General features: G+C 49.0%; 1 protein-coding gene and 1 long non-coding RNA gene across 3 annotated transcripts; one reads left to right on the top strand and one right to left on the bottom strand.

The window, feature by feature from the left end:
- Positions 1-10,694: 10,694 nt before the first annotated feature.
- On the bottom strand, positions 10,695-13,372 carry LOC121461553. The gene is made up of 3 exons (XR_005976186.1): positions 12,181-13,372; positions 11,987-12,066; positions 10,695-11,177 (listed from the first exon to the last, which is right to left on the bottom strand). It is a non-coding gene; the product is annotated as an uncharacterized LOC121461553 (long non-coding RNA).
- Positions 13,373-14,545: 1,173 nt separating this feature from the next.
- Ly6e (lymphocyte antigen 6 family member E) lies at positions 14,546-18,225 on the top strand. Of its 2 annotated transcripts, none has more exons than XM_041672665.1 (4): positions 14,546-14,729; positions 16,831-16,922; positions 17,164-17,283; positions 17,417-18,225. In XM_041672665.1, exons 2-4 carry the CDS (start codon positions 16,871-16,873, stop codon positions 17,635-17,637), a joined length of 393 nt encoding a protein of 130 aa, XP_041528599.1. In that variant the 5' UTR covers positions 14,546-14,729; positions 16,831-16,870; the 3' UTR covers positions 17,638-18,225. The 2 variants fall into 2 exon arrangements, with proteins under 2 accessions (XP_041528599.1, XP_041528598.1); XM_041672664.1 differs by having other exon boundaries at positions 16,828-16,922.
- Positions 18,226-18,716: the final 491 nt, after the last annotated feature.

The raw sequence follows: 18,716 nt of genomic DNA, 5'->3' as shown, positions 1-18,716 counted from the left end.
GGGAGTGGGAAGGGAATCATACCTGATACTGGAACCCTAGCCAACTTCCTGGGGTTAGTGAGGTCGTGGATCTTAGAACAAGCTATACTACTGCCACTCTACTAGACCAGAATAAATCCTAACTGTATTTTAATCTTTTATAAGTGTGCTACCACCTCCATCAGAGAGGCTTCTCTTTGCAGTGTATGGAGACCATCTCAGAAAACCACAACTGTAATGATTTTGCAGGAGAGGGACCTTGGGGAAGTGAGAGCTCAGAGTCCTCATGGCAGGTGAGACACATTTGACAGACAGACAGAACTTAAGTGGCTTAAGTGGGGAGTTTTATTGAGATAAAGAGGATGAGGGAGAGAGAGAGAGAGAGAGAGAGAGAGAGAGAGAGATGGAAAATAGGCAGAGTTTTGCCTTTTAAAGAAACAGGGTATTGCCTGCCCTACCTGCAGGCATGAAGCAGAGCGCGATGCATTCTGTCAGGTCCTCAAAGTGCAGGGCCAGGTTTGTCTGGTTACTAACAACTGGATACAATGCAGAGACCAACTGGTCAGATTGTGGGGGTTCAATGGGGATATCTGAGACAGCCCCTACTTTGTAACCAAGACTAGCCTCAAGCTTCTAATCCTGCCTCAACCCTCTCGAATGCTGGGATTACAGGTATGAACCATCATGCACAGCTCAAGAGCCAATTATTTTCTAAAGAATGTCATTTATTTATTTATTCATTTTTTTGAGACAAGGTTTCTGTAATGATCTGTCCTGTCTCTTTAAGAGACAAGTCATGCCCACTCCCTCAGCAAGGCAAGCTGATCTTCAGCTTCCAGCCTTTCTCTGGAAGAGACAGCTTCTGTCTCTCCCTTCTCCCCATTTCTCCCCTTTCCCCTCTTTCTTTCTGTGTGTTTCTCTGTGTTTCTCTCTCTCTCTCTCTCTCTCTCTCTCTCTCTCTCTCCTCTTCTCCCTTCTCTCTTTCCCCTCCATAACCCACTAAATAAATATTCAACTTCACTCTGCATGTTGTGCCTATCCATGTCTCTGTCTCTCGCCTGCCACATGGCTCCCTGCCCAGGACCAGCCACCTTCAGAGACCTGCTGCATGGTCTCGTGGTGTGCCCATCTGTCTGTCTCTCCTCGTGGGACTCACTGTCCCTCATGGCCCACTGCATGGGACTTCCTGGGACTGGCTGTTCAGGACCTGCAGCCCGCTACCTGCCACCACTTTGGGGACCTGCGATGTGGTCTCATGGCCTGCTGCCCACTGCTGCCATGTGGGGACCTGCAGCATTTTACTTAAACCATAACAGTTTCTCTGTAGCTTTGGGGCATGTCCTGGAACTAGCTCTTGCAGACCAGGCTGACCTTGAACGCACAGAGATTTGCCTGCCTCTGCCTCCCAAGTGCTGGGAATAAAGGCATGCATCACCACTGCCCAACGGGAATGTCATTTCTAAATCAATGAATTTATTTCTAAATTATGCATCTGTGTATGAGCCTATGTGCACCACATGCTTGCAGGAACCCTTAGAGACCACTAGAGGTCCTTAGGTCTCCTGTAACTACAGTTACAGGCAGTCGTGAGGTATGCGGGTGCTGGGAAACAAACCCAGGTCCTCTGCAAGAGCACTAAGCACTCTTAACCACTGAGCCATCTTTCCAGCCCTAGGTACCTTTACATAAAGAAACCTCTAGTACCTCTAACCGGCATAGCCTATTTCAGTTCCAGTATTTGGTTAATTACAATAAACTCTCCATGAACAGTTTTGCCAGTGGAGACTAATTGGTTTTGTGCAATTTGGATAAAAAGTCAAACCAGAATCCTTGGGTCTCCTCTGCAAGAATGGACAGAAGAGAAGTGACCCTGAGCAAGGTCATTGCAAGAGCAATTCAGAACCCAGCCAGTTGGACCCAGTTAGTGAGTGTTGTTCCTCTTTCCTTGTGGTTGTTTTGCTTGTGGGGATTGGATCTGGGGTTTCTTTTTTTTTTTTTGGCATCAACTTTCATATTATTTATGGTTCTGTTGCTGCAAAGAAACATCATGATCATTGCAACTCTAATGACGGAAATCATTTGATTGGGTGGCGACACTCTCAGATGCTTAGTTTCAGTGTTTAAAACACAACTTTACCAAACCTGGAGTTTTCCTTTTTTTTTTTTTTGTAATTGTATTAAATAATGAGTCACTTCCTGGAGGCCGTGTCAAATCTGAATCTTTCCAAGAGTAAAGACTCGGTGGGTGCTGGGCACACAGCTCAGTGACAGGGTATTGGCATAGAATGGATATGATCTGGGCTTCTATTCCCAGGACTACAGACAACCACAACTAAAAGATTATCTCACATATGGTAGAAAAGCCAAGGAGGCAAGCAGTCACTGCGGAAACCTGAATTAGCCTCGGAACATGACATCAATATTGTTTATAGTTTACTAAAACCACACAGGTAAGCCTGGCAGAGGATTTGTCTCATATGTCCAGAGCTCTGGGTTCAAGTACCAGTATTAAAAAAGAAAAAAAGAAGAAGAAGAAGGAAGAAAGGAGGGACAGAGGGAGCATTTTAATCAAGGCAATATTTCATACAATTCCTGGAAAGTCTCATGAAGGCTTTTAACACTGCAAAGCCAGGCAAACACCTGCAATCACAGAAGTTGGGAGGCAGAAGCAGAAGGATTACCACAAATTCAAGGCCAGTCTGGACTACATAGCAAGTCCATAATTTAAAAAAATAAAAAAGACTCTAAGAAAAACATTAAGAGTGGAGTCAATTGAAGTAAGTGCTTCAGGGGTCATGGGGTTCCCAGCTGTGGTTGGCTAGAGATGAGTGTCACTTGAGTACCTCATGGCATTTTTCCTGGCTGTCCCTCAGGAAGAGCAGTTCTGAATTTGACAGAAGTGAGAACCCTGGGGTTTGCCCAGATGTGGCACAGGAGGTGATTAATAGTACTTGAGGGAGCTTTTAGACATGGGTCCCTCCCACAGGAAGTCACGTGGTCCTTTTGAGGCAGAAGCTACAAGAGTCCTTTGGTCTTTTTATCTGAATATGTGTGTGTGAACACTCAGGAATTAGCGCGCAAGCACGAGAGAGAGAGAGAGAGAGAGAGAGAGAGAGAGAGAAACAGAGAGAGAGAAACAGAGAGAGAGAATCAGAGAGAGAGAGAGAGAGAAACACAGAGAGAGAAACACAGAGAGAGAAACAGAGAGAAACAGGGTTTCTTGGTGTAGCCCTGGCTATCCTGGAACTCACTCTGTAGACCAGGCTGGCTTTGAACTCACAGAGATCCACCTGCATCTGCCTCTGCCTCCTTCAGGTTGGGATTAAGGGCATGGACTACCACCACCTGGCTGGTTCTTACCTTCTTGAAAGAATTAATTCAGTCAAGAGATAATAGACAATTTAAATAAGTTTACTTAGCAAAGAAGTGGTTTATTTAGGAAAGCTAAACTGAGCACTCCAAAGAGACTGGAGTGGACTCTTCAAGGTGGGGAGCAAACCTAGTGGGCTCTGTTGTGGATTTCAAAGAAGTCTTATGAATAGTCATGAGGTAAGTGTTAGTGCATGCAGGCCCTCCGGCCCCAGCAGAGAATACTGCAAGTCAAAATGCACCTTCGCCATTGCTGCCACCCACAGGAGCAGGCAGAGACAGTCATTAGTGCTGTCCCTTCTTAGCTGGTCAGACTGGCAATCTCATGCCTGGCTTTTATTTACCTTCCTTAGTGTTTTCTACCTCGCTGTTTAACTCTGATGTCTGTTTTTACCATTTTACTTTGTTCACGGGATTCCCCCTGTGGAAAGAATCTGAAGTTGAAGGTTAAGCTCAGTTCCACAAGCTTTACAGACAATGGGTATCATCTCAGGGCACAGGGCCAGTGCGCTGGTGTGTATGTGGGCGGGAGACTGACTAAACAAAACCAACGAGAGCAAAACTCACCCAAACCTAATGGCTTTGAACCATAAAACATAATTATCCTAAAGTGATTCTAATTTTGAACCAAATAATCACAAATCAGTTTATAAAAGAAGTTTCATGTTGCCAGAACTGACTTAAAGGAAGAATCAAAACTACAGACAGCAAAAGACTAAGGACAGTCAGAGATAAAGATCCTTTGACCGGTCCATCTGTGACACTGTGAAGGGCTATATACTTTGCCCCAAAGTAATAATAACAATAATAACAGTGTGTTGTGTGATAATCATAAATCAAGATCCATACCAATGCAAATTATTTATATCTATATCACATCCCTCTTTAAATGTAAACAAACATTTGTAGACAATATTTGGGAATATGGGCATAGTTTTCTCCATACTGCTTCCTGCTGATTGTTGGGCGTAGTAATTTTTAGGGGTGTTCACGGCAACCTTCGGGGGTTCCATCAAACCACACCAATCTGGAAGCAATCCAGGTTCTCACCCTCTGTGGAAACAAGAGAAGAACGTCTTTTCCAAAGCAACATATCCTTAGACCCAAACTTGAAAGTCTAAAACTTAAGCTGCACCATTACTCTGGTATATATGGTACCTCCTCCTTGCCCCACCCAGTTTAGCATGGTGGAGCCTCTGAGCTGCACATATCACCACACTTCCAGGCACACAGCCAGCCCATGTTGCCACCAAGCAAGCTGCAGCACGCTGCTCACAAACCCCATCCAAATGTTCAGTTTCTCAAAAGAGTCAGGGTTTGTGCTAGTAGCAGTGCTCACAGCTGGAAAGCTGTCGTTTTGAAACCCCACCCTCACAGCTGCTGCTGCTGAGTCAGTCAGCCCTCTCTTAAAGGAGCCACAGCTTGCCTCCTCAAGCAAAGCTCTTTTGGGAAAAATTGCAGCTAAACTTTTTGTTTTTTAATGTCTAGAATTTCTTTTCAAGCTTTCTCGGGTTTTATGTGGATATAGTTGGCCATGTTGGAGTGCCAATCTGTAGTAGGGAGGTCACTTGTTCATCCTAGCTGCCCAGAACTGAAATAATTACACAGAAATTGTACTAATTAAATTACTGCTTAGCCCATTAGCTCTAGCTTCTTATCGGCTAACTCTTATACTAATTTAACTCATTTCTATTAATCTGTATATCGCCAAGTGCCAGTGGCTTACCAGCAAAGTCTCCGCATGTCTGACTCTGGCGGTGGCCCCATGGCTTCTCTCTAACTCCATCTTCCTCCTCCCATGCTACAGGCCAAATCAGTTTTCTTTATTCAATAACTGATACATAGACAGAAGAACCTCCCACACCATTTCCACTTCTTAGATCTGGTGTAAACTGCAAAGCAGTTTCAGCCTACACTAAACTTGCAACCCTCTTCACAGGATGCATACCCTTACCCTTGTTCCTTCCCTTTCAATGAGATTTCTAACAACGATAACAGCCAACTCTCTCACCCTTGTGAACTCTTTCTCTCTCTTATAAAAAGGACCTCAAGAAGCCAGCAAGGGCTGCTCTCTCAAATCCCAATGTATGGTGAGACCCCAGCTCAGTCTCAGGGGCACCCCAAAATATAGCTTGCTTTAATTGGACAATGGTGGATTTGGTCTTTTCTTGTCATGATTCTCAGGTTTAACTGTAGGCAAGTCTGCAGTGCATTTTCTTGGTTAACGATTGATGTGGGAGGGCCTAGCCCATGGTGGGTGGTGCTACCACTGGGTAAGTGGGACAGGGTTGTGTAAGAAAACAAACTGAGTAAGGCATGGGGCACCAGGAAGTAAGCAGAACCCCTCAGTGGGCTTTGTTTCTGTTCCTGCCCTGGGTTCCTACCCCGCTTCCCTTCATGATGGGCTATGATGTGGAAGTGTAAGCCTAGGAAGCCCTTTTCTCCCCTCCAGTTGGTTTTCGGCAATGTTTTTTGTTTGTTTGTTTTTGCAGCAGTACAAAGCAAACTAGAAAAGAAATTGGCACTGTGAGTATGGTCTTGCTGAGGCAGACCTAGCAATGGTGCTTTGGAGTGGATTGTAGAAGTATCTGGAACTTTGGACTGGAAAAGTCGGTACGTATCCAGAGCTTAATAGGAGTTTAGGAGATAAGAAATCTGACAGCAGACCATGGAGGCCTGGATCATGAAGTTTAAGAGCAGACTCTAGTGGGACAATTTGTGTGATATATTTAAGTTAAAAATCTATAGTTTCTGGTCAGCTGGGACTGAAAAATCAGCTGTATTAATAAGAAACTAGCATCACCAAGGCTAAATCCTCTGGGAGAAGTTCCTCAGGGTCAGCAAACAGAAGTCGTGGTCCAGCGTGGGGGTTTGGGGCCAAGGGGGCACAGCTAGTTGTCATGTGTAAGAGACTCACACATGGACTTGAGTCATGAGGGGTCATGGGGTGATGGAGAACATCTGAGGCTTGGCACTGTGAAGGTCAGGACAGGCCGCTGGTGATGGTACAGCCTCCATAGCAGTGTAAGCCTAGAACTCAAGGGGTCATGGGGAAAGTCTGAGTCTTGACCACATGGAGCAGATTAGAGCTCCTATAAAGAGGCCAGATGAAGGTGCAGTCTAAATTGCGGTGAAGACCCTAGCTTATCGGAGGTTACCGCCAAGAACAGGAAGTAGTGGCAAACCAGAGAAGTGGGACTGTTCAGGTCCTTTGGAGCTCAGAAGATCATGTGTGGGTGCCAAACACGCAACACTGAAGGGCTTTATACTGTTGGAAGTCTGGTTTTGCTTCTGCTTGATGGCAACAATCCCCTGGTTCTTCCCTCTTGGAGCGAGAAACTATTTAAATTGTTCTGTTTGTACAAAAATCAACAGCAGTCTTGAAAAGAGACCTAGGTCTTTTTAAGTGTTGAAATTCTTAAGGACTGTAGGGCCTTTAAAGCTGCACTATGATTTATATTGTGATGTTAATATTAACATGAGAACATGTTAGTTAATATTTTTTTTACCTTCTTTTTTTTTATTGAGAAAAGAAGAAAAAAAGCATAAACAAAAAAAAGTTTCCACCTCCTCCCAGCCTCCCATTTCCCTCCCCCTCCTCCCACCCTTCTCCCCCTCCCCCCACTGATGAGACGCCAAGGACAATGGCACGGGGTTTTGATCCTACTTAATGTGCTGGCTTTGTGGGAGCCTAGCCAGTTTGGATGTTCACCTTCCTAGATATGGACGGAGGGGGGAGGACCTAGGACTTACCACAGGGCAGGGAACCCGGACATGTTAGTTAATATTAACGTGAGAAACAAAAAAGAAAAGGTTACGGTCTGAATAGTGATGTGTTTGTATGTCAAGTTGCCAAGGGTCAGTTGTGCTGGTTAGTTTTGTGTCACCTTGACATGAGCTGGGGAGATGTGAAAGACAGTGTGTATTCAGCATAAATAGGGAGAGGCTGATAACTGAAAGACAAGTCAGGTGCAGCTTGATGGGTGGTTGAGTTTCTTGGGACCAAGCCCAGCCAGTTTCTTATCTATTACACACTTAAAGCATTTCTAGGATTCCATGCACCTTCAGCAGGAGGAACTGGTGATTAGAACTTCAAGGGAAAGCCCTAGGAGGGTCCCGTGACCCTCCCTCCCTTTACCAAGAAGGAATATTAATAACCTAATTACTGTGACCTACCTATCAGCTGAAATGTTCTAATTGCTACCATAACAGCAGTTACAGCCTCCTGCAGGTCACCATAGCCACTCAACCTCATGATGATCACGGTTAAACCAAGCCCAGAGAAAACACTCATCCGCCATCTCTGTACATCCTAATTAATTCTTGACCCAAAATTACTTATTTTAGAATTTATCAAGCATAGCAAAAAGCTTAAATTGTTCACAGCACCAGCTGTGGTGTGATGGCGGCTTAAGTCTGTAATGCCAGTACTTAGGAGGTTGAGGTGGAGAATTGTGAACAGTTTGAGGTCAGGCTGGACTGTAGAGAGTAAGACCCCATGTAGGGGGTTGAAAGAGAAATGTCCGTTATAGGCTCATGCATTTGGGTTGACAGCGCTGTTTGGGGAGGTCATGGAACCTTTAGAAGGAAGAACCGGAAGGATGTCACTAGGGAGTGAGCTCTGAGAGTTCTTTGCTGCTCTCCACTTTCAGCTCCTTCTCTTGGCTTCACACTTGCCTTCGAAGATGTGATCTCTCAGCTGCCAGTTCCTGCTGCCCTGCCTTCCTCACCATGATGGACACTTATCCCTGTAGGAATCCTGAACCCCAAATAAATTCTTCCATAAAGTTGCTGTGGGTCCTGGTGTTTTATCTCTGCCACAGAGAAGCAGTGACTACATCCTGTTGTTGTGAGAGGCTGCTTGTTGGTTCCCAGAGGCTCAGCCCCAAAATAATCACACAGAAACTATATTATTTAAATCACTGCTTCGTCCATTAACTCTAGCTCCTTATTGGCCAACTCATATATATAAATTTATCCCATCTCCATTAATCTGTGTATCGCCATGTGGCAGTGGCTTACCGGGTAAAGTTCCAGCATCTGTCTCCAGTGGGGCTACATGGCTTCTCCTTAACTCTGCCTTCTCTCTCCCAGCCTTCAGTTTAGTTTTTCCCCACCTAGCTCTGTTCTACCCTATCAGACCAAGCCAGTTTTATTAACCAATGGTATTCACAGCATACAATGGGGAATCCCACATCATTCTGTCTTAAACAAAAAGAAGAAAATAAAGCAAAACAACAACAAAAAACATTTAAGCAGGGCATTATGAAAGCAAAACCGAGGCAATGAAGCTGTGAAGTAAACTGAAAGCCCTGACATCTTCTTCTTAAGAGCAGACCAGTACTGCTGTTTCCAAATGGACAGACTCCAGTGTCCCTACATTGTCTTCTCACAGCTGCTCAGCCTCTTAACAGCCCAATCCCTGTTTTTTTTTTTTTAATAGACAGAGTCTCTTCTATCCCAGTTTGGCCTTGACACTGAGGATGACCCAGAACTCCCAACCTCCTGCTTCTGCCTCCCAAATGTTTGGATTATAGGCCTGCACCACTGCTCCTGGTGTATGTAGAGCTGGGGATAAAAGAGTCCATCGCTTCTTGTTTGCTAGGCAAGTACTCCACCAACCGAGCTGTATCTCCACCCCTAACAGACTTAAGAACAGCTTAAGAACAGACTTCTTAAGCTTTTCTGCTCATGATCTCGTTCACTCAAGAGAGGTTCTTTTTTGTAAGAGAAGATAGTTTATTCCAGATCCAAATATAAATGAACATGACCCAGGAACACTGATCTGGGTTACTCCAAATTCCATGTTCCAATGTGGCAACTGTTTGATGAACTTATTTTATAGGAACCGACAAAGTCATAAAACACTTTCCAGACACACTAGCAGAAACATCAGGTAGGTGGGACATAGCGAATGGGGAGGGTACAACTCTGCTATAGGCCTCAGATGCTGTCTGTTATTTGGTTGGAAGAGTCTGGGTTCTGTACAATGATCTGATGACTCTGTGAAGCCTGCTTATGTGGCTATTCATTAACAATCTTTTAGGAAACTCGGGTGATGAGACTGGCCTATGAGATCACTCGTCCTCCCACAGTTGGGAAAACTGTTCAGGTTCTTCATCCTTCAAGCTGCTAGCCATGAAGGAGAGACCAGCGCCAGTGTCCTTATGCCTGCTGATGTCTAGTCATCTGCCCACTAAGCATCTCAGTGACTGGGAATGTTGAGCTGTATATGTGATGCCAATTCCAAGCCTCAGTATCCTCTGCAGGTAGATTTGGGGCACGAACTCTCTTGAGGTTACCACATCTATGCATTTTATTCTGCTGAATTTATTTCCCCAAATGCCAGGCTCCCCCAGTTATGGGGTTCCCATTCCTGAGCACCTACCAAAGACAAAAATCTTCCCCACTTGTGACCAGAGGTCCCCTACAGTATATTCAGCCTGCATACTTGATACCTCAGTTGGGACCGGATGGACAGGACACCTGTGCAGAAGATATACTTTCTCCCTGTGCTGGCATCAAAATGTGGGGTATCTCCATTCAATCATTTGTTTGTTTGTTCATTCATTGACTTTGAGAACAGCTGGGCACCCTAGGACTAGGGGGAACTAAGTCAGATAAAAATGGCCAGAACAGCTCCAGGAGGGACTTAACTGCTGCCAAGGGGTGCCAAAGAGGAAGGGATCCAGGGTGGGGAGACACAGCAGATGAGAGACTGAGAGCCAGAGGAGCTACTCCAGGGCTGCCTGCCACCCACTCAACTGCCCATGAGAGAAGATTCAAGGAGGGCTGCAGGAGGGAGGACCACTGACTGCTGGGGTAACACTCTGCTTTGCATGGGAATGGTACTGGCTCTCTCTTTCATCTGAGCCTTCCTTGGAACAGGGGCCTGTCTGGAAGAGGTCTGTGCAGTGATATGGCTCAGCCAGCAAGAGGAATATAGTCCTGCCCATAAAAACTCCAGAAGCAAGATTAGCAGACTGCAGACAGGGGTTCCTCCACTCTAGGTGCAAGGATTCAATCCAGCACCCTCTGATTGTGGAAGAAACCTAGGGACTTTCTGACCCCACTAACCTTGTCAGGCAGGGTGGACCAAACTGACAAGCGGGCTCAGAACTGACTAAGGCTGAGTCAATCAAGTCCTCAGGGCTAGGACCAGAGCCTGCTATGATCTGCAGATGAATGGACAGCCAAGTTTCAGCCATCCTCGTGAGATTACATTCTATCCAGGAAAGTCAAGGGACTGGAGAGGAAGAAGTGGTACAGGTTACATCCTGTCTTAGTCAATGTTTTATTCCTGTGAAGAGACACCATGATCGTGGCAACTCTTATAAAGGGTTTTTTATTGGGGTTAGTTTACAGTTTCAGAGGTTTAGTCCATTATCAGCATATGGGGAGCACAGTGGCATGCAAACAGACATGGTAGTAGAGAAGTAGCTAAGAGTTCTGCATCCGGATCCACAGGCAGCAGGAAGAGTGACACTGGGCCTGGTTTGGGCTTTGACACCTCAAAGCCCCTCCCCACCTCCAGTGACACACTTCCTTCAATAAGGTTCCATCCCCTAATCCCTCTCAAGTAATGCTACTCCCTGATATATAAGCATTCAAATACATCAGCCTATGGGGGCTTCTTATTCAAACCAGCACACAGCCCAGTGGGAGCTGCCTAGACAGAAGGGCTGCTGCCCTGCACGGTGGAGGGTGAGAGCCCATGTTCCAAAGAAGAAATTCCTTATCCTTAGACAGATTATCCTGTCCACTTGAGTTGAAGACATAGTGCCCCAAAAGTCTCCAAGGACTCCTGAAGTAGGTGAGTGTTTCTATACCTGTAGAGAGGACAGAAAGGGAATTCCACCAGAGTGAGACAGGCTCAATGGCCAGACACTCCACCCCAAGACAATGCCATTGGCATAAGCCTAAATCACGCTATGGATGGCCATTGTCAGTCCATGCTGAGGAACCAGAAAGATTAACAGAACTGAGACTGGAGATGTGGCTCAGTTAGTAGAGCCACTGTTTAGCATGCACGAGGCTCTAGGTTTAGTCCCCAGCACTCATAAACCTGGTACAGCAGTACACATCTGTAGCACAAATTCTAGTTGCTCTTAATAAACCTCAGAGTCAGTTATCAATCAGGGTGTGAAAGCTGAAGGACCAGAGAAGCAGAGCAGTCAGCCACTAGAGTTCTTATCTCCACCAATGCTCAGACCAAAAGGGTGATCCTGTCCTCAGACTGACGACTGCTTCAGACTGGCTGCACTGAGCTCCTGTCTCCTCCCACCTTATATTCCTCTCTTCACCCAGCCATATCACTCCTATGTGCCTCCCTAGTGCTGGGATTAAAGGCATGTGACCCCAAGTGCTGGGATCACCTTTGTGTGAGCCCTGTTTCTCTTTTAGACTGGATCAATTTCATGTAGCCCAGGGTAGCCTTGAACTAACAGAGATCCATCTGCCTCTGTCTCCCGAGTGCTAGGATTAAAGGTGTGTGCCACTGCCTGGCCTCTATGGCTAGCTGGTGTGGCTACCTCAGCACTCTGATCCTTAGGCAAGATTTTTTGTTAGATATAAACAAAATATCACCACACACACACACACACACACACACACACACACACACACCAATAATTCTTACCCAGAAGCAGAGGCAGAAGGATTAGAAGTTCATCCTCAGCTACTTGGTGAGTTCAAGACCGCTCTGGGCTACATCAGACCCTGTTTAAAAAGATTAGCTTCTTGTGACCACTGCTCTAGAAAGGCAAACGTTTCAGGCCCAGGGAGACAGACACCACCATGATCGATGGACTCAGGACTGCTTCCCAACTGCACCTGAAGGGTGGTGACAGGAGCCTTCTATCCAGGAAAGCAGTGGGGGATGGGATCTCTGCAGGGGACAGCTGTTCAAGCTGACTAGGACTCTGAATGTCCTAGTCACAAGGTCTGTGAAGTCTGAACGGAGGACGCAGGAGATAACGTCAAACAGAAGACCTTGGTTAGGAAAGGAAAATCCATGGTCTGGGTGTTACAGAAGCCAGCGTGACTGCCGAGAGGCTCTCCCATGTGACTCTGGACTGCCTTCAGGTGAAAGAGTGGACAGGAAGAGCTGAGCCACCAGTGCAATGGGATCACATTTGTGAAGGGATGGACATCACCTGACCCATTCACTTGGTGTCTGTCACCAGTGGACCGACTGGATAAAGAGACAAACCAAAAGAAGTTCAGCACGCGAGGTCAGCCTGATGTAGTAACTCCTGGCATCATCCCCGAGATCACTGTCCTCCTTGGGGACATGGACCCCAGTGCCTGTCATAGCTCCTATAAGCTTATTGCACACACGCAGTCTCTTCCCATCTGCACAGCATTTAGGGAGCCAGCCAGACTCCTGCGACCCCATGGGTCACTGCACAGCGAGGACCCTCTAGACAGTGCTTCCGAGGCATCTAGGCCTAATGGCTGAGCCATTAGGACACTTGTGAGCTGGACACCCATAACCATGAAGACCCTTCAAAATGCCACTTGTCTTCCAGACCCAGAGGAGGGGCCTGTGCTGATGAACCGTGACTCCTTAAATACTGAGACCCTGCCATGAGCTGCACATGGTGTCAGCCAGGGGATGACGTTCTCTGCCCTCAGTTCCTCAATGGTGACAACCTGGTAGGCATTCAGATCACTGAGGGAATATGAGAAAGATGTTCTAAAATGAGGAAGACACCTCCATCCTTGGCTGCTTAGACCTGTCCGACCCCCAGGTGAGACCCTGGAGGGGACAGAAAGCCAAGGACTCAGACATTGAGCAACAGCCTGGCCACGGGACAGTTTCCATCCTGAGGACGGCAAGTATATCACCCCAAACTGTGGACTCTCCAAACCACCAAATGTCACCATGCTGTAGCCTGGACATCTGAGGACACACTCCGAGCCTCACCTTCAACTCCTGAGAAATGAGCACTTGGAGCATGTGGCCCCCACCACCACTTGACGCATTGCACGACCTGTGAGGGGACATCATATGCTCCTAAGCCCCCCCCCCCCCGCCCCAACAGCTGGCTTCCTGGGCATCTTGGCCTCAGCCCCACCCTGGCCAATCTACCATCCAGTTTCACAACTTTTTCCTTCTCCTACTACCCCTCCTCTGCCCCACCCCCAGACTGTGAAGCTCCTTCCTAGGGCCAGCCATTGCCACCACCGTCAGCTCCTTAGACTGTGCGGGAAGATCAGGTGCAAAACCGGTATTCCCACATGTGCGATCAAAAATGGAAGTGCGACTCTCAGGAAAGGAGGTGGCAGAGACTCAGCAACCCACAAGCTCCTGGGGAGAATTCTGCAAGAGGAAGGGGAAGAGGGTAGGAGAGGAGATAAGCAGTCCTGCGAGGCAAACTAAACCCACTCCTTGTGCCCTGCCACGCCCCCAGAAGCAGGACAAGGGCCCCCAGAGTCCTGCTACTGGGCTCACGCTCAGCAAGTGGTCTTTACTATTTGTTGGGTACGAAATACTTACTGAGTACTAGGAATAAAATATTGAAAGATGCTTGGTAAAAACAGAAGGGCTGGGGATTTCTTTCTAAAAACTGGAGCTTCAGCACTTTAGATGACAGCCAAGATAGGCTGACTGGGCTCTGGAGCCTCTGTTTCATACCCACCTAGTGGAGTGTAAGAGATGGCCCTGCTCGCAGAGGAAGGGGAATTGAGAACCAGATCTGTCCACACCAGTGCCGCAATGACCTCTTTCCCCGAAATCATATTCTGTCGCCTCACCCCAAGAGAGGGATGGGCTCAGCCCGGAGGAAGGAGCAGGGCGGAAGGTGCACATCCTCGGTCCAGCACTTCCTCAGCCCCCGCGGCAGTGGAGATTCCCATGAGCGCCTAGGGCTTCGGGATGCTGTCTGTCCTCTCCTTCCGGAAACAAGCGGAGCCTGCGCACAGGTCCTAGCATCAATAATTGCCGCAAAGACCTAGCCCTTCCACCCTCCCCGGGTCTGTCCTGCAAGAGAAGGCAGACAGGCTGCACCTCAGGCCAGGTGGAAAGCGGCGGGCCACGCCAGCGCTCAGTCACCACATTTTGTGAGCATTTAGGGAAGACTTCTGGGTGCCACCGGGGTCTGGGGACCGCAGCCGTGGGCGCATGGGTCGGGACTCGGATCCGAACCTCAAAGGAGGGGCTGTCCTGTTAGACCAGGGGCGCAGCCGCAGGACCCTGAGTCGAGTGGCCGGGGTTGCCCCCCCCCCCACCAGTAGGACCCGCCCACAGCCCGTGGAGCGCCCCGCCCGCCGCCCGCCCCCGCCATCCGAGCCCGGCTCTGCCGCCAGGGAATCTCCAGACTGTGGCAATCTCCAGGACCTGAGGTTTCCGGAGCTCTTCGGGGTCGCCTCGCCCGGAGGTGAGTCTACGGGGCCCGGTCTCAGATTGTTCACGCGTCACGCGAGGACAGAGCCATGATGCGGATGCGTTGGAAGAGAGCTGGCGGCCTTGGTTGCAGCGTCTGAGGTCTGGGCACTCGGTACCCGTGTGCGGAGTGGTTGGAGCCTGCGAGGCCCCCGGCAGCGTGCTCCATTCCTCCCATCCCCCAGTCCTCCTGGAATGTTTCTGGAGATCTGGAGCAGAGAGGGGCAAAGGCCCCTGCTGAGCCCTCACTGGGTGTCCCTTTCTCAACTCCACCGTTGCTGATTTGTCTGCTTGGGATCTCCAGGGACACCCTTGTAAACTAGAGCAGGAGTTGTGGGACCCTCTGACTAGGTGGATTGGTTGCCCAGCGGCAGGACCCTCCCCAGAGTGTGGAGCGGGAGCTCTTTGTCTTTGTCCGGGATTTTGCATACTGGTACTGAGGTTCCGCGGTTGTGCCTTGTCCCTGGCTAGCTCCGTTGGCCTAAACAGGCTCATTCCCTGGCCGCCCGCCTGCCTCTAGACACCTGGCTTTCACAGGTGAGCCCTGTGAGTTTGAGGAGGAGTTCCTGGGCCCCAAGCGGCCCTGCCCAGTGGCCTGCAGATGGTAGCTGTGGACAGACTGGACACAGACTCATCGCACTGGACTGGTTTCCAATTCCAACCACTCCCCTGGTACCTCCCCTCAGCCCTTCTGGTCACGCTGTGAGTCCTCCCCGACCTGTTTGTGGCATGCGCCAGAGCTTCCTAGCAGACAGCTCAGGGCTCCTTCGTTCCAAACCTCACTGTGTTTAGGAAGAAGAAGAAAAAAAAAAAAAAAAAAAAAAAAAAACAGGCGACTTCTTTTCTCCCTGTATGTACTGCCTGGAAGCGAGAACAGGCCCAGCTGGGCTTGGCACTGAACTTGACCATCTGGGGTTTTTGCTACCCACTACATAATGTTAGTTAGCAAGGCTCAAGACAGGAGAGGCCAAGGGCTGGACCTGGAAGACATTACAACTTCATTTCCTACTGCATTCCCTTTCTCTGTCTTAGAGGACCTCCCCAAATCTGTAAGTCACCCCTTTTCCTCTCGGTCTCTGGAGTGCCCCTCCCACTCAACAGATGGTACCAGTGTGCTCCCCCCGTAGGAGGCCAGTGGTACTCAAAAATAGGACAGTGAAACCCAGCAAGCTGGTCCTTTCTCCAGCTTTGTCTATCCTGTGCCACAGACTCCTGCCCAGGTGCCCAGAAAAGCCCCCTGGCCCACCTGCCTGCCTAGTGTGCTGAGGGATACAGGTAACCTCTTGTTGCCCTTCCGAGACCCAGGTGGAGGAATGGAGTTGGCTTCTTCTGGAAATGGGTCCTGAGCCCCACCCCCAACCTAGTATGGGCAACGGGAGGGAATGGTGAAGCCCAGAGGCCTCTAGCCCCCTCCAAGAGTGTTCTGCACTGCCCTGACCTCCGGTCCATTCCCTAAGCCCCCCACTTCTGTGGCATCCTGAGAGTTCTTGGTTCCCCCTACTTGGCCTTGGGTGCCCCCAAGTTTGGGAAGAGGATGTCAACTGGAAGGTACCATTAGATGAATTTGGAGAAAGATTCTGCACTTGCCAAAAGGGATGTCAGATAAAAGCTCTTTCAGTAATTGGCTGCAATAGCAGCAGGAGGGGGCCAGTTGTACTGAGATAGAGATTTGATTAGCAGCCCATGGGGCAAAGGAAAAAAATCTGGCTGCTACAGGTTTCAAAAGGAGGAGGGGCTCTAGATAACATATGGCTTATGTAAGTGTGACTATAGCACAAGGCTGGCTTTAGGCAGTGCAAACTGCTTTCTGATTGGTGCAGGGGCTAGGAAGCCTTTCCTGGATAAGGAATTGGGCTTTAACTCAGGTGGTCTCAATGGCTAGCCTCAGGGCAGCAGGGGGTTAATACTGCTTTCCTGCCCTACCTGGGGCCTGAATCCTGATCTACCAAGGGGACACATGTGGCTCACTGGGGAGGTGTAGGATGGTGCTGTCTAAGGCGGGATCCTGAGTGGGTAGCCTGTCCTTTAACCAACTAACTCTCTCTCTCTTTCTCTCTCTCTCTCTCTCTCTCTCTCTCTCTCTCTCATTGTAGCAGGCCTCTTTGGAGCCCTCACCAGGTGTCTGCCGCTTCCAGCATGAGGGTCTTCTTGCCTGTACTGCTGGCAGCCCTTTTGGGTGTGGAGCAAGGTATGGAGCCCTGAGCCCCCAGGTCACCTTGTGTTTAAGGAGACACTTTAGCCCCTCCAGAACTACAGTCTAATGTCACTTATCGTCTCTCTCTGATCCAGGACTGAGCATGTTGTAGTTGCTAGTTGTCAGCAAAGGGTTGGGTGTCAAGCCCCGCTCCCCCCACTGGAATGGAAGCCTTCCCTGGAAGGCTTCCCCAGGGCGCAGGCAGCTATCACCTACAGCGTGTCCCTTTTTGCAGCCCATTCCCTAATGTGCTTCTCCTGCACCGATCAGAAGAGCAACTTGAAATGCCTGTGGCCAACTGTATGCCCAAGCTCTGACAATTACTGTGTCACAATATCTGCTGCCGCCGGCTTTGGTGAGTACCATCCTAACCATCTCCCTGGCCTGCATCCTAACCATCATCTCTCTGGCCAGAATCAGGGATCCACAGTGCTTTCTCCATCTCCTGGTGTCCATATGTCTGTCCCCTGATCTCACTTTCCATACAGGGAATGTCAACCTTGGCTACACCCTGAATAAGGGCTGTTCCGAAATCTGCCCTCGTGAGAACATCAACGTCAACTTAGGAGTAGCATCCGTGAATAGCTACTGCTGCCAAAGCTCCTTCTGTAACATCAGCACAGCTGGCCTTGGTCTTCGCGCCAGTATCCCCATGCTGGGCCTTGGACTCCTGCTCAGCTTGCTGGCTCTGCTGCAACTGGAGCCCTGACCACCCCCGTGTGCTCCCCATATTCCCCCCAGCTCAGGAAGAAAAGCAGCCCCTTTTAGATCCCAGGGGACTCTAGGAGCCTTCAGCTCCTAGGTGTGTCTGGTCCCCTTCTACACTCTCTCAGCATCAGGGATGAGCACCAAATGGACCCACATCTGTTCTGTTGAAATGGGACTGGCTACCCTTGTGTCCAGAGCCAATCCTGTGACTTCCTTTGGGGAACCAGGAAAGGGGTGAAAATCTTCCTTGGAGTCTCAGAGTCAGACACACTGACGAGGATGTCTAACCGAACGAACGTACACCTGTGTGCTCACTGTGTCTGTGTGTGAATGAAGCCACCTGGAGTCTGGGATGGGCAAAGGGGACCTGGAAGATTCTAGAGCGGAAGGCCTCTGTCTCCACTAAAACTCCTTCCTCTGGCATTACTGTACCCAGGTTGTACCCATTTCAGGAGTCTGCCCATGGAGGACTGCCACTCCCAATGAAGGCTCCCACCCCTAGTCCCAGTTGAGTCCCTGCCTGCCCTCTCTGCCCACACTGGCTTCCTGCTGCTATTCTAGTGCCTCAAATAAACTGTTCCCACCCATTCCTGCTCTGTCCTGGATGTCCTTACCCCTCTCCCACCTTGCAGAGTCTCCTTTCCCCTCCAGTCTGGAGGGACCTGGAGATCCCACAAGCCCACAGCTTTGCATAAGAGATCCTGAAAGACCAGCCTGGCGTGGTGATACATTCCTTTAACGCTAGCGAGGCAGAAGCAGCTATCTATGAGGCCAGCCTGGTGTACATAGCAAATTCCAGGAATCCAGGCCCACTTAGTGGGATGGAGAAAGGAGGGAGAAGAAGAGGGATAAGGGAGAGAGAGCTGGAAAGTATGCTGTCGCAGGCTGCGTAAGTCCACCTACCCATAAAATGGACCCACACGTTATTCATCCAGGGACTTAGAGGCCCGCTGTGTACAAGTCCTTCACAAACCACAGTGGTCTGTGAAGCCACAGAAGTGTGACCAGGTTAATGATATGGTTTTTGTTTTGTTTTGTTTTTCCTCCTGATGTGGTTTGGTGTACTCCCACGCACACGCC

Source organism: Microtus oregoni, unplaced genomic scaffold (assembly GCF_018167655.1).
Source record: "Microtus oregoni isolate MIOR12 unplaced genomic scaffold, Mior012 000022F_ref0000154, whole genome shotgun sequence".
Classification (NCBI taxonomy): Eukaryota; Metazoa; Chordata; class Mammalia; order Rodentia; family Cricetidae; genus Microtus; species Microtus oregoni.
Note: the sequence above shows the minus strand (reverse complement) of the source record. Positions and strands in the feature narration are given on the sequence as shown.